The 15,696-nt window shown below is 37.9% G+C and overlaps 1 protein-coding gene across 4 annotated transcripts in view; it reads left to right on the plus strand.

Moving 5' to 3' along the window:
• Positions 1 to 551: 551 nt before the first annotated feature.
• The window catches only part of LOC114661780 (interferon-induced very large GTPase 1-like), a 138,086-nt gene continuing 122,941 nt past the window's right edge, over positions 552 to 15,696 (plus strand). For 2 of the 4 annotated variants that reach the window (XM_051934700.1, XM_051934699.1), the window contains exon 1: positions 552 to 6,888. In XM_051934700.1, the coding sequence (XP_051790660.1) occupies positions 666 to 6,888 (6,223 nt within the window). In that variant the 5' untranslated portion in view covers positions 552 to 665. The remainder of the gene's footprint in view (positions 6,889 to 15,696) is intronic. The other 2 variants (XM_051934701.1, XM_051934702.1) reach the window with 1 other exon arrangement.

The following is a 15,696-nucleotide window of genomic DNA, read 5'->3' on the forward strand; positions in this document are numbered from 1 at the left end:
GCCTCAGAGCCACCACTCTGCAAAGAATGCCTTTGCAATCTTTGTGTATCCTTCTTTTCCAGGGCATGTGCTTCTTTACTATCAGATCTGTGATTTACTCTAAATACAAGTGTTTGTTCATCTTACACTTTCGTTTTAAGTGTGCAGCACATTCCATGGCCCAGATATCCTTCTCTTCATGGTGTCAATAATGTGTCTGATTAGCAGGCTCTCTATACAGTATGCATGTAGGCTAATTCTATGTACATTAAACAAACGCATAATTACATGCAGCAGTCACTGGCTCATCACTAGTTATTCTCAATCTCTAGCTGCTATTTCTATTCCACTGTTTTCTTAGCGTTGATAAAACACCCACATGCTAAAGGCATGTTATCACATATAATAATTCATGTTCCTCCTTCAGACTATTATTACAATTTGATATACATCATTCACTGTAATTTTCCAATCTATGTTTCATTCTTCTTTCCTTTTAATAATTTAAATCTGTGTTTATTATTTGAAGGATAATCGTATGTTTTCTTTTTTTCTGTTTAATCACAGCCTGAAGCAAACACTTTAAAGCATCACCACTGACACTGCGGAGAAGATCCACTAAACTCCCTTCCAGTTTGGTTATTTCTGTGAATTCTTCATCAGACGTAGCCAACAGAAAATCTGTCATGTGTTCTCAAGGCTCAGACAGCGAGGCCTTCATTCCATTTGATAGTTCCGGACTGCTTAGTGATTATAACATCCTAGAGATGTGTGCTGATGGATTGGCACTTCAGAGTGTTCTGCTTTCATGTAATCCCGAGGATCTTGTAAAGAAACGATCAGCAATGATTGATGTTACCAGAAAATGCAAGTGGTCACTGCTCAATATAGTAGAACCAGTAGAAATCAGTGCAAGTTTTACCTCTCATTGTCAAGAGCAATCAGCCAGAGTCCTACTGGAGAATGGAGGATACAGCACATACCAGGAATTAATTAACATTGTGGACAAGAACACGATTCTAGAAGTAGACAGACAAGATGGCCATGTTCATGATAGAAAAGTAGAAGAATCACACCCACCATACATGTGTGAGTGGAAGAAATATTTAACTCCAGTAGCGACCTGCACATTCAGCTGGACTGATCTTCTTCTCTGCCCATCAGTGATAGCTGACCTGAAAAAACTGGAAAACACAAAATGTCAGCAAGACAACGATACGCTATGCAAGGATATCCTGGAAAAGTACGGCTCTCATGTGAGTACAAGCAACACGTTTGGTGGAATATATGGAGTGAAAGTGGAAAGCACAAAGTTTAGTGAAGAGTTCAGAGAAACAAGAAGGCTGTTAAAGGAGATTGTAGATGAAGTTGACTTCTCAACAGATACATCAGCATTTCAGGAACAATTTAATCATCTGAACAATGGAGAACTTGCAGAAAACTCCACATTATCTTTACAAATCTTAGGAGGCCCAGATCACTTTCTTGCCTTGGAGGACTGGAGAAAAGGCCTTCAGTCTGCCAGCAGCACATGGAAAGTTATAGACAGAGGACCTTTGGACCAATATGTGCCAGTGTGGAGGATCATAAGTTTAAACCATAAAAATGATTTTATTCATTATGAAGCTGTATCAGATATGATAAAAAGATATTGGGAAAAAGAGACTGGAGTGCAGGATACTAGCAGTGACCTTGAGAAATTAATGACTTGTGAAGATTTGGTGCAAAGTCTGATTGAAAATGCAGAAATATGGAGCAGACTGTCAGAAGACCAATTCACTGAGAAGTGTGTCGAGTTTCTCACTGAATTCACTAAAGTGCACTTTCAGTTATGGATGAATCAATCTGATGAAACTGATCTCTACTGGCGTCAAAATGTTATTTGTCACAACACCATTCAGGACTTCCTCATGAGGCTGGTCAGCTGTTTGGACTCAAAAGATTTTCCTTCTTTACTGAAAGTAGCTTTATTTGAGCAAATACAAAACTTAGTTGAGAAGTACATTTTTTCAAATCCTACTTCCTTTTCATGTTTAAACACAATATTATCATATATAAACAGGTATGTGACTATTGAAGAAGGAAAACAGTTTTCCACTTATGATGATGAAAATCGACTGATTTCCAGAATCAAAAAACAAGTCTTATACATCACTCCTACAAATGAACTCATCACAGAAATGCTCCTCTATAATGTTCTTGTAGCTCTCATCAGACTGAAGCAGATTTTGGCCAAGACAGATGAAGGACATCTGCAGTATCTGATCACAGCCATCTTCTATGAGAATTTAAAGAGTGAGGTTCCATTAAAGACTGATGTGTGTGTTAGAAAATGGAAATCAATGACTGATAAAATCCTCAAACTAGAACACCATATAAAAGAGCTCCGGGGAATGAGCAAAGAAGAAGGACAAGCATCTGTGTTCATAATAGCACTGGAAGACAAAGAACTTTTGGACAATAGTAAAAAAGAAGCAGAATCAGTGATCCAAACCCTTATGGAAGACATGGGCTCTGAACTGTGTGCATCTCTTGAACAGCTAATTGAGAAATATACTGGAAATTCTGCTGAATTAAAAGACGAGTTAAACTTAATCAGAAAACAGAGCATCACTCAGACAGAATTAATGAAATGCAAATTGTGTGAAATCGGAGAGCTGGTATGTCATGATGTGTCTAAACAGCCAGAGCACAAGGGGCACTCGGTAAACACGAATGAAGTTTTAGAAACACTTGGCTTAGAAGAATACTGCAATGAGAAACTCAGCATGAGACACATTAAGAAGATCAGCTCACAAACAATACAATCAAACAAACCATCAGAACTTCAAGAGGTCCCGTGGTGTTTCATTCAAAAGCTCATGATGGTACATTCAGGTGCATTGAAGCTGAAGTGCCTAGAAAGTCAATGTGCTAAAAAACATAAAGGCCAGTTAGAAGATGAAGAAAACGAAGATGACTGGCTGCTTTCTGATGATACAGAGGACACACTTGTCTTAAATCCACTTGACGTTATAGTTGCCGTTTTTATGTGTTCTGATCACTTTGTTCGACAGGAGCTGGTGCAGAAAATGTCAATGTGCCAGATTTCAGTGCCCTTCTTGTTACCAAATTTTAATGGCAGTAGCTACATTCTTCAATGGGCACTACGTGCTATTAGGAAAAAATGGTATCAAATATTAGAAGGAAATAAAATTTCTGTTATTGAGAAGGACATCGTAACACACCAAATGCTCGCAGTCACATTTATCAGATTGGGGGATCTCCAGCGTTCAAAGTCGGCCTTCCTCAACAGTCTCCTCTGTGGCTCTCAGGGTCATCACAATTTCTATATTCATTCTGAAATGGAAGGTGGAGATGTTTCACGTAAAATTTCCAGTGGCCTTGTTGAGCTCAGCTGGTATTTACCACAAGAAAAGGAAAATGAAGGGCGGTTATTGGAGCCAATGGTGGTGATGAACCTCAGAGGAGATGCAAAGTCGCTGTCCACACAGGTGGGCTTTCTTTCTGAGGTTTCCTCAATGATCTTTGTCTTTGTGGATGATATTGGAGAAAAAGAGGAGAATGTGATTGCTACTCTTTCAAAGTCCAAATCAAATTTCTTTTTGTTATTAAATATTACAAGTAACAAAACAGAAGCAGTTACAAAAAGACTGAAACATTTAAAGTCAATATGTGAAATCACAAGAGATAACGTTTTAGTACGTGGAAAGAAAAACAATGAGGAGTTTGTATCTGCTGTTTGGTCAGCCATATGTAAAGCAGAGAGAAGATACGTAACCTTAGAAGGAATGTCTGGTGCTTGCCGTAAAATGGGCTTTTACATTGACGAAGATTACCCGCCATGCAAGACTGGAAGAGAAAACGCTGACAAAGTTCTTTCTGATCTCAACCCTGATAAGATTGTTGAGCTTAAAGAAAAAATATTTCCTTTCCAAGGGCTGCACTGGCATGAATTCTCTAGAATTGACAAGGAATATCAAAGATTAAAGAATACTGGCAAAAAAACACCTTTGGAATACGCTAAGGGATTAGAACAGAAAAAGAAGGAGCTTCGTCAGAAGCAGTTGGAAAATGAGCTTTCACCTGCTATTAAGATGTTTATTGAAGCTCTCCTGGGGAGCACCAATGACGAGCGACTCTTCTTTCTGCACTGGATGAAGTTCAAACTGGACTCCATTTCCTTAACAATCCTACCAAAGATACAAGAAAAGCTGGTGACTCAAATTACAGGAACACATGAGAAGGAACAATTACTTAACAGGCTGAGCAGGAGCTCCATGGGATTAGAGCACTTCCTGCGTGAAATCGGTCAGATTTATGAGGCCTCGTTTTATTGTAGTGATCCTGACTTGAAGAAACACTTAACTAAATTACCAAGTGCTGCGGCTGACATGTTGCTTTCTGGATTTCCAGTTGAACTCATTGATGGAGATGTCTCCAATATTCCCATAAGATGGGTGTCAGATGTTTTAAAACAAGTCCAGATAAAAACACATCCTGACACTCGAATTTTTGTCTTGTCAGTTCTCGGTTTACAAAGCACTGGTAAGTCCACACTTCTCAACACCTTGTTTGGCCTGCAGTTTGCAGTGAGTGCTGGGCGGTGCACACGGGGGGCTTTCATGCAGCTCATCTGTGTGGACCAACATATGAAAGCTGAGCTTGGATGTGATTACATTATGGTGATCGACACAGAGGGGCTGAGATCAGAGGAATTATTGAGAGTTACAAACAATTATGAACATGACAATGAACTGGCGACACTGATAACTGGACTAAGTGACATTGTCTTAGTAAATCTGTCATCAGAATCCAATTCAGAAATACAGGATATTCTCCAGATCATTGTCCACGCCTTAATAAGGATGAAGGAAGTTGGGATTAAACGAAGCATTTACTTCATTCACCACAATGTCTCTGACCTCTCCGCCAATGTCCTCAATTTGTCAGGAGTCACACAGCTTTTGAAACAACTTGATATTCTCACACAAATGGCAGCAAAACAGGAAAACAAAGAAGAAACTTACACTAAATTTTCTGATGTGATTCATTACGACATCAAGAAGACAATGAAATACATGCCAGGGTTGTGGCACAGTCCGCCGCCGATGGCATCTGTCAGTAGCAGGTACAGTGAGAAAGTGTTTGAACTGAAACAGGAGCTGGTGGAGCACATTAAACAACAAAGAAAGAAACGATTACCATTAACAATCTCAGACTTCATCACCTTAATGGAGGACTTCAGCAATGCGGTCAAATCAGAGGATTTCATATTCAGTTTTCAGAACAGTCTGGCGGCTGTTGCATATTCAAAACTCTCATCTGAGTACAGCAAATGGAAATGGGAAATTCAGAAAAGCTTCACAGAGTGGAAGGAAGAAGCAGAGCGGAGAATTAAAAACTGTGACGAGATTGATAATTTAGTGCCTGCATTAAAAAATGAGGCTGATGAGTTCACAAGGAAGCAGGAACTGAAAGGACTTGAGAAACTTCAGGACTATTTCACCAGTGATGTTAATAACAGAGAACTAATTGAAAGCCACAAACATCATTTTGAGGTGAACATTAAGACACTTTGCTTGGAATGTAAGGGAAATGCTGAGAGGAAATGTGAAGAATTCATCAAACTTCATCAAAGTCTTATTGATTTTCAAAAGCTAATTCATAAATATGGAGAAGAGATTGAGCAGAAAGTTAATGAGCTGGTGCAAAAATGTAAACTGGAGGAAAGTGAACTTACTGAAATTCAACTTAAAGAAGAATTTGAGAAGATGTGGGAAAAAAATGTGAAGTCCTTTAAAATGCCAGCAGATCATGTCAACATCAGAGCTGACATGGAGAACGCTCTAATGGCCGATGAATCAAAAAGGAAAGACATAAAGGAAAAACTGAGGGAATCTCACCTCTCACAAATGGAATATAAATATTTCATCGCCACAGATAAACATGTGAACACCAAGTCTTCTTACTTGTATAATTCATGGGAATTGACTAAGCAAACTGTGTCAGATATTAAAGGAAAGGCACATTCATGGTGGAATAAAAATACAACTGAGATGGTAGCCAGTAATGCAGATAAAGAAATTGGCTCAATGAGGTTTGAAGGTGGTCTCCAAGAAAAGGACATCCAGAGAACAGTCAGTAAAGAAGGTCATCATGTGAATAAATCGTGGCGCTCTAATGCTCATGTCATGAAGGTTCAGAAGACTGCAGACTCTCTAATAAGTAAGTGTAACAAGTACCTGGCCGACTTGATAGATAAGACCACAGATTACGATCAGAGTTACTGCACAGGTGTCATTAAAGAAATAGACAAGCAAATTAAGAAATTAGGGGAAGGCAATAAATTGGTTAACAGCCAGTTTCATGTGGACATCAAGCTGCACATCTGTGGAACAGCAGTATATCATTTTCAGGAAATGCATGACAAGTTTATGAGAGAACATAATGTAGTAGATAAACTTCAAGAAAGTAAAGATGCTTACTGGGAAACATTTAGTGAGATGTATCATGAACGAGATCTGAGTAAGAAGGTGACAAATCAGTTCTACAACTTGTGTCTCAAGCCGTCCCTCATAGACGAGATCCAAAAGCAGCTCTCAAGGCGCATTTTAAAACAAATGAGACAGACGTGGGCACCAGTTGTTCTTGAAAACATCACCAATTTTCAATTGTCCCTCCTGGTCAGCCTGCATGATGGAGAGGACTTTGAGGCCTACAAGGCGTACATCACGGACAACGATTGGTTTGCTGAAGAGTGGCTGGCGGCGCAGGCAGAGGAATTCTGCAGAAGTAAGCTGAACGGCAAAACACAATTTTCTTTATTGTTAGAGGAGATAATAAGCAGTCTTTCTGAGAAACTGATGAAAATCCTGGATACAAAGGAAGTAAAGGAAGTAAACACAGGTGAAGAACTACTGTACATGCTAATGAAAGAAATGAAAAAGATAATGGTCCTAAAGAGAGAAAACCTAGGCAATATTATGTTTAAGAAAGTGGGCGATGCATCACATCTCATTGCAAATCTGCGTGAAGCAATACAAGCTTTACAGAAGGAAGTGATGGAAGAAACAAACAAATGGGATCCCAGCTCTAAAGTAAGAAGTCTGCCCAATCCTCCACACAAGAAAATGATGAGCCTTGTGAAGGGCTGTGGGGAGAAATGTCCATTTTGTGGGACACCATGTGAGCTGGATGTGAATCACCACCAACATCATTCAAGTTACCATCGAGTACTGGCCATTGGAAACAAGGCGGAACATCATCAGCTCTCAAGCAGAACAAGACTTCAAACATTTTACTTTCAATTTTGGAGAAAAGCATATCAGAAGACAGTCAACTGCATACCTCATGAAGACCACAAGAAAGGATGTGAAGTGCAAAGCCTGCTAAATGATAATTGGGGTCAACTTTTCAGAGACTACACTTCTGTTTATTGGCAATTTGTTTACAAAAAATATTATAAAGAGTTTGCAGAATGGCACAAGCATGACCCTCTCACGACATCAGTTAGTATAACATGGGATGATGTGAAAACCCACCTGGAAAAAGTCTATCAGGTACACCTTGATAATCTGAATATTCACGAATCAAAAGAAACAATCTCAAGAGTGATAAGCAAATGGAAAGAAATGAGTTTTAGAAAAGAGCTGGAATTTGAAAATGTGAGGGATATTAATCTGCCTGTTGTGTCCTACCGCAGTCGTCAGACTCAAGATGATTAACAGCTTCTCATCATATTACACAAAAGAAATCACAGAATGGACACACATTGGTGGCTTTTGTGCTCTCAAATATTTTTTTCAATTATAAAATTATTTGGGGACTGTTATGTATAACCACGGTCATTTATGCCAATTTAAGTAAGAAAAGTAAACTCCTGGGACAATGCCGTGTTTTGACTAAGTGTATTGTTAGGAGGAATGCTCGAGAGGACCGTATATATTAACATATATATATGTTAATATATACGGTGCTGGTGCTTTTTGATTGCTCCTTAACTCCTATCTTTTTCCTCCGATTTTGTGTAATCATTTCAGAAAGATACCACAAGTGTAACAATACTTTTGCATAACTTTTTTGTGTAACAAATTGCATAACCTTTGTAAGTCTTTACTCTTTTTAAGTTTCATTTTCTTTAAAATTCTGTAATCATTTGCAGTATGTATTAAATGGGTTTGAGGATCATTTGTTAGGTTGTTTTTCTTAACTCTTTTTTAAACTTAAGAAATATCACAGGTTTAAATAAAAACATGAGTGTTTTTTTTTACCATTTAGTAGTACAGTGTCGGTGGATTCAAGAGTAACTCGATTAGCAGTAACTATGAGGTAGGACTGAATCTCATCACGCGCTGTACAATCAGTGTTACTTAAATTCCATGTCTTTGAAACAGAGTTGTTGGAGAAACTACACACAAATACGATACTAAAAATCCTAGAATCAGTATATTTCCAGATTTGTCTGAATTTTACAAACAACACTTCCTCAAATCTGATATCAGACGTAGTCTTTTGTTTTCTAATTAGACTTAATGCACAGTAACTGTTGATGGTCACTCGTAAATTTACACTCTTCCAGTGTAAGCTAAAGTTATAAAGAATCATTAAAAACATTTCTAAAAGTTGAAGAGGTCATACTAAAGCTTAGGCAAAGGGGCTGTCTGAAATCAATGCACGTTGTTCTTATTCCGAATTGTCTTATTGACCATCAAGGCTAATGGTGGGATTCTTCCTGTCTTGACCAGGATCCTCTACTGTACCATACTTTGGATACCCATTGCGGTTCATTCCTGCATATCATCCAACTCTTTTCTTTTTTGTCTCTTCAACTCTTCCAACCATTACTCTCTTTATCAGTTTGCCATCCTAGATAGATAGATAGATAGATAGATAGATAGATAGATAGATAGATAGATAGATAGATAGATAGATAGATAGATAGATAGATAGATAGATAGATAGATAGATACTTTATTAATTCCAAGGGGATTAACCTTCACCAAACATTAACAGTTCCTCACTTTGATCTTGGCCTCTACTGCTAGTCTCCTGTTCAGCACCATCCTAATCTCCTTACTGTTGACCGTGTCCTTCCAAGTTATTTTTGTTATTTTCTATAGCACTTCATTTCAAACACATTCAACTTAACAGTGTCAACACTCTTCAGAATCCAAGACTTGCATTCATATATCGTGTCAGACATCATGCATGTGTTATCCTCAGCTTAATCCTTACTTTAATGTTTTTGCTCATCCAAATCGTGGAGAGGCTTGTAGAGGCACTACTTACTATTCCGATTCTCTATTGTATTTCCCTGCCTCACTTGTTATCTCAAGTTGACCTGCTCCATGGGTATATGAAGTGCTCTGCAGGTTTTTCACCTTCTAGCAACACCCCTAATGCTATGTTGTCACCCATCATCATCACTTTTGTCATTCCTGTGGATGTACGTCCAAAGTCTGTGCCAGCCTATCACTTTATTAAGAGGAGCACAAAGCCGATTATTAGTGATGGGACAGTCTGACTAAACCTTATATGCATGCAGCATTCATTGTGATTGATATATAAACATGTTCTCAGTTTTTTTCTGTTGCTTAATAATAATAGTACACATAATGCAAAGAGTACAGTGCACTGCATAATGTTTTCCCTTGATTTACCCCTCTGATCCACAGTTTAAAATTACAAATCAAACAATTAAGACGTGATAAAAGAGTACATTGCAGACTTTCATGTAATGGGATTTGCAAACATTTCGGTCACAGCATGTGGAAAGGACAACACTTTTTCTACATGCAGGCCGGCCAGAGTTGATTCATGTTTCATGTTTCTTGTAAATTTTGATTTTTATTACTGTTAATTATGTGCATCATTCTTTATTTTTTGTTTTCCCTTTGTATATAAACTGCTTTTGTTATGTTCCATGTGTTTTGTGGGTTGTCCCCAAAAAAATGGGGCAACCTGCCAATCACCCCCAGAAACAGCGATTCCCCTTACAAATCTGGCAGGTCTCCCACAGTTCCTGGCGGTCCCTTGTGAATGCACTCCGGAGTTGGTGAGTTATTTGTGTTTTGCTCTGCTTGTGCCTTTTGTATATCTTGCAGTTTTGACCTTCTTCCTAATTTTCTGACCAGTCTTTCTTTCATATTCAGAAATTGTTTGACATGGATTGCCTTTGTCACACGCTATTCCTTTTTGTGTTTGAGTTCTACAAGGCTTCATTGTGATTAGAATCCATTTTGTGAAGAATATTTTTTTTTATTCTATAAAATTCCATGCTTGGCTGCACAAAGACTAGACTGGCCAAATATTCCATTCCAGGTTTACAAAGAAAACTAGAGGTGTGGGAATTCTTATACATAGAACAGTCTAATTTGCAGTAGCAGACATAATATCTGATCCTGAAGGGAGATATGTGAATGTCATGGGCAACTTATTTAACTGTAAATGTTTATGCATCCAATGTTAATGATAGGCACTTCATCCAAAACGTATTTGCATCCATTCCCAATGTGAACACTCATAAAATTATAATGGCTGGGGACTTTATTGTGTTTTATATCCAGACCTAGATAGGTCTCCTGCCATAGGGGCGATGACATCTAACACCGCAAAGACAATTAAACAGTTTGTAACTGACCACAACTTATCAGACCCCTGGAGAGTTCTAAACCCAAATTCAAGAGCATACTCCTTCTACTCACCAGTGCATCATTGCTACTCAAGAATTGATTATTTCTTTATAGATAAGAATTTCTTGCCTACTATTAAATTTTGTAAGTACGATGCAATTGTTATTTCTGACCATGCTACTTTGATCATGGAGCTAAAATCATTATGCCCCACATACTCATCTCGCAGATGGCATCTTAACCCACTTTTATGAGCAGACTAGAACTGTACAGAATTTATATCCAAACAAATCCAGACAAATACATCCTCTGAGGTTTCTGCAGGAATACTCTGGGAAACCCTGAAGGCCTTCTTAAGAGGACAGATTATCTCATATCTTTCCCACAGAATTAAATTGGAAACCAAGAAGGTATCAGAGCTAATCAGAAAAATTGGAATAGATCAAGAACATGCCATGTGTCCAAGTGAGGCTCTTCATAGGAAAAGGCATTCAGAACTAAACTCTTAACAACTAAAGAAACTGAACAACTCATTTTTAAATCAAGACATCATTACTATGAACATGGAGAGAAAGCTAATAAGCTCTTAGCTCAACAAATCCACAAGCAAGAAGTTCACAATGCAATCCCAGCAATCACCAACACAAACTGAGACAAAATCATTGACCATAAAAATATAATGCACACATTTAGAGAGTACTATTAATACTTATATTCTACTGAGTTTAAAGAAGACAACACACAATTGAATGCATTTCTGGATGCATTACAGATACAACAAATAGATACTCTTAGCACAGAGGAATTGGATAAATCAGAATTACTAGAAGCTATAAACTCACTTCAGAGTGGGAAAGCAGCAGATGGCTACCATAGTGAATTTTATAGAATATTCTCAACTCAGCTAGCTCCCCTTTTATTAGCAACATTTACAGAAGCTAGAGACTGTAAGAGCCACTTCCTAGTTCAATAAGATTCATAAATGTTTTACTAAATGACAATGCATAATCTATGGGAGGTTTCCTATAACCCCATAAGTAGAATTGAATTGATATATTCTAGCCATTTCTAACAGCTCTGACTAAACATTATTCTAAGTTAGTGATCAGCCGTGCCATGTGTAAGGTGAAGAGGGCACATGGCTTTAAACTGTGCCCGCGTGCCTTTCGAGTGTATGAAGTAACATGTAAGACAAAGCGCTTATTTAAGTGCTGCGCTTAAAGCATACAGAAGAAGAAGTTAAGAACTTTTATGTACAGAAATAACAAGTTTCTGAAGAAAAGCTAAGTTTAGAGAAGATACCTGTACATTTTTTCCTTTTTTTTTGCCTTTTATTCTTTGTGTGTAACAACTATTTTCTTTATTCTTATGTGGATTATTTGCATTTAATTTTCATTAAATATTTTTAAAATGAACTTTTGGACTGAGAGATTTCTTTCAGCACGTGTTTTATCCATGCTTGAACTTGCCTTATACTTTGGCGGCTACACTAAACAATAAAATTCTACCTCAAACTTTTCGCCAAGCATTAATCACCGTCTTTCCTAAACTCCTAAACTAAAGACTTATTACAATGTGCAACATACAGACCAGTTTCACTTTTGAATGATGATGCTAAGATACTCTCCAAAGTCATAGCTAGAAGGATGGAGAAAGTGCTCCCTTTGGTAATATCACAAGACCAAACTGGATTTATTGAAGGCAGACAATTAGCTTCCAATCTTCGATGCCTGTTTAATGTAATATATTCACCCAAAAAGTCAAACACCCCAGAGATATTATTATTGTTTGATGCAGAAAAAGTATTTGATATGATTGAATGGAAATACCTTTCCACCACATTGGATAAATTTGGGTTTGGCCCAAACATTTGTGCATGGATCAAACTACCGTATACCAATCCAGAAGCTTCAGTTTGTATTAACAACATTAATTCAGACTACTTTAAACTAGAACGTGGTACCAGACAAGGATGCCCCTTGTCACCACTACTTTTTGCAATCGCTATTGAGCCACTGGCAGTTCACTGTCAAAATGCTTATGAGATAAAGGGGATTATCAGAGAAGGACTTGAACAGAAAATGACTCTCTATGCAGATGATATGGTAATGTATATATCAGACCCACAAAATACTGTGCCTGCAGTCCTAACAGCACTAACAGAATTTCAAAAGATTTCTCGTCTCAGAATTAATTTGACTAAACGTGTGCTCTTCCCAGTGAATTCTCAAGCACACAATATCAGATTGGACATGTTCCCTTTTATCATCATAGATCAGTTTAAATACCGAGGGGTAAACATCACAAGTAAACATAAAGCTCTTTATCAACAAAATTTTGCCATCTCTATGGAAAAGCAAGACTTGCATAGATGGTCAACCCTTCATCTCACTTTAGCTGGAAGAATTAACATTGTTAAGATGAATATCGTTCCTAAGCTTCTTTTTTATATTTCAAAACATTCCAATATACATCAATAAATTTTTTTTAAGAAATTAGATTCAACCATAACCTCATTTATATGCAATTCAAAACATCCACATATCCAAAGAGCGACCCTACAAAGACCTAAGGCAGCAAGTGGCATGGCTCTACCAAACTTTCAATTTTATTACTAGGCAGCAAACATACAAACTATAAAAACCTGGACATGGACACAAATAGATGAACATATGCAGGCTTGGTCTACAATAGAAATAAAATCCTTCAATACTTCTTTATATTCCTTGCTTTGTACCCCAATAAATTCAAGTTATCGCCAATATACTAACAACCCAATTGTGCTTCACTCACTCAGAATATGGAAGCAATGTAGGAAGTATTTTAAGATAGAGAAGCTTCTATCTATGGCACCTCTGCACGAGAACCACCTTTTTCTGCCCTCTCAAACATACACAGTTTTTAATGTCTGGAAAACATTTGCGATTAAATCATTTAGAGATCTGTACATAGACAACATCTTTGAATCCTATGAACAATTACACTCCAAATTTAGCTTTCCACCATCACATTTCTTTCACTGCCTTCAAATTAGAAACTTTGTTAAACAGAATCTGCCCAATTTTCCTCATCTCCCACCTACCTCTATGCTGGAAAAAATATTGCTCAGTCTTGAGGACTCAGACAGCATTTCTGTAATATATAAATCTATTTTACAGTCCCTCCCTTTGAAAGATCCCAGAGTACAGTGAGAAAAGGATCTCTCACTCAACATATCAGAAAAAACAGTGGAAGGTAGCAATGAAGAAAATTCACTCAGGCTCCATATATGCAAATCATTCAATTATTCTTAACTTAACATTATATATCGAGCGCATTTGTCTCATTTAAAATTGTCCAAAATGTTTCCAGGGCAAGATCCAACCTGCGAACGTTGCAATCGAGCCCCAGCCTTACTAAGCCACATGTTTTGGGCCTGCGCCAAATGAACATAGAATAAGGCATCTGACGTCTACCAATATTTGTGCTCTTATAAAGAAATAGTACCGTTGTCACATATGTTTTAGTTCTCTTTACTTTTCATGGTCATCTTCATCACCATCATCATCATCATCACTTTTTGAAACCACTTTCCCTGGAAGAGACTTGGAGGAGCTGATCCTCATCCCAGTTACTTGCTCAAATTTGTGCTGAAGGTCACAATCAGGTAAGGCAAATAGGAAAACATGATCTGCATAAAGCAACAATGCCTCCCCCACCAGACCACGGGAGTATTTTTCGTACGTCGCTTAAATCATCTGTGATCAGATGCCTCAGCTTGGATGAGTTAAAACCAGTGAAACTCATCCGGGATAAGTCAGTTTTTCAAACGCAGCCATGTAGTAGATTAGTCGAGCTGGATCTAATCATCTGAGATGAATGCACGCGCCCGCGCTGATTGAAAAGCCCATTTATATCGAGTCTAGAAAACATGATCAGCAAGTCTTTGATAGGCTGTAACAAAATGACAAAAGAACAGGCGCATTTTTTTTTTCACACAAGCGGAGCAAGACCTTTTATTCGAAGGACATGAAGAATTTCAAGATTTAATATGAACAAGGGGTAACACTGCAAAAGCAACCCAAACCAGAAAAGACAGCCGACAAAAAGTGGCTGACAAATTAAATGCGTGTGCATTGTACTTACTGAATGCAGCGTTTCATTTCCTATGTGTCAGATTAATTATTACTTAATATGTCATAATTCCAGATCAAACATGAGCACAAGGAGAACACGGGAACATTTTAAAGAGAAGTACAAGAATATACTTCAAACTGGTATATATTGGTATATAACTATTTAAAGAATTGTTGACATAAATAATCATATATAATGTAAAGAACATTAATTTTAAAGCTAATAAGAAGGCAGACAAGCAAAAAACAGGTGGAGGTCCACGCGGTCCAGACCTAACCCCTGCAGAAGAGTTGGCTCTCCAGCAAAATGCCCATCGCATTTTCAGAAATATCCATGTATTCTGTGTCAGTACCTTCAACACGGACAGTCACCTGACTAGGATTGAAACCCGTGACTACGGAGATATGATGTACATTCTCAAACACACAACTCAGGTTAGAGTTTATCAGCCTCTAACAGAGTAAGGAATGGTGGTTGGGGAGAACAAATAAGGGAGCAAAACAGTTGGAAACCACTTTTCTGTTTCTGCCTTTAGAATGGTGGAGAACACCCTGGAAGATTCAAGATATCATTTTCTCCCCATCTCCACAAACCCTGCCTCTTCTAGCCCCGTCCTTACTTGAAGGTTTTCCACACCGGATGATGGCCTTTATGGTTAGACCAGCTTCTATAAAGGATGGACCTTCCTAAAATGAAGCACTTCTCTCACCGGGCTACAATAGCTTAGACCAGGGGTCTCCAACGTTTTTTCCCCTGAGACCTGCTTTTACAAAATGAAAATGGCCGAGAGCTCCTCCTGTGTTCTAACATTTATTCTCGTAGCTTATTTCAACCCAAACGAACTGAAAAAGCTTGTTTTGCCTGAACATTTACAAAATGTTGGTGTCCACAACTCACGTTTTGCATTAAAACATCACAAAAAGTATTTAGTTCACCTGCAAATGCATTTTGTATGTCTGTATGCATT

This window comes from Erpetoichthys calabaricus, chromosome 12, assembly GCF_900747795.2.
Source record: "Erpetoichthys calabaricus chromosome 12, fErpCal1.3, whole genome shotgun sequence".
In the NCBI taxonomy this organism is placed as follows: domain Eukaryota; kingdom Metazoa; phylum Chordata; class Cladistia; order Polypteriformes; family Polypteridae; genus Erpetoichthys; species Erpetoichthys calabaricus.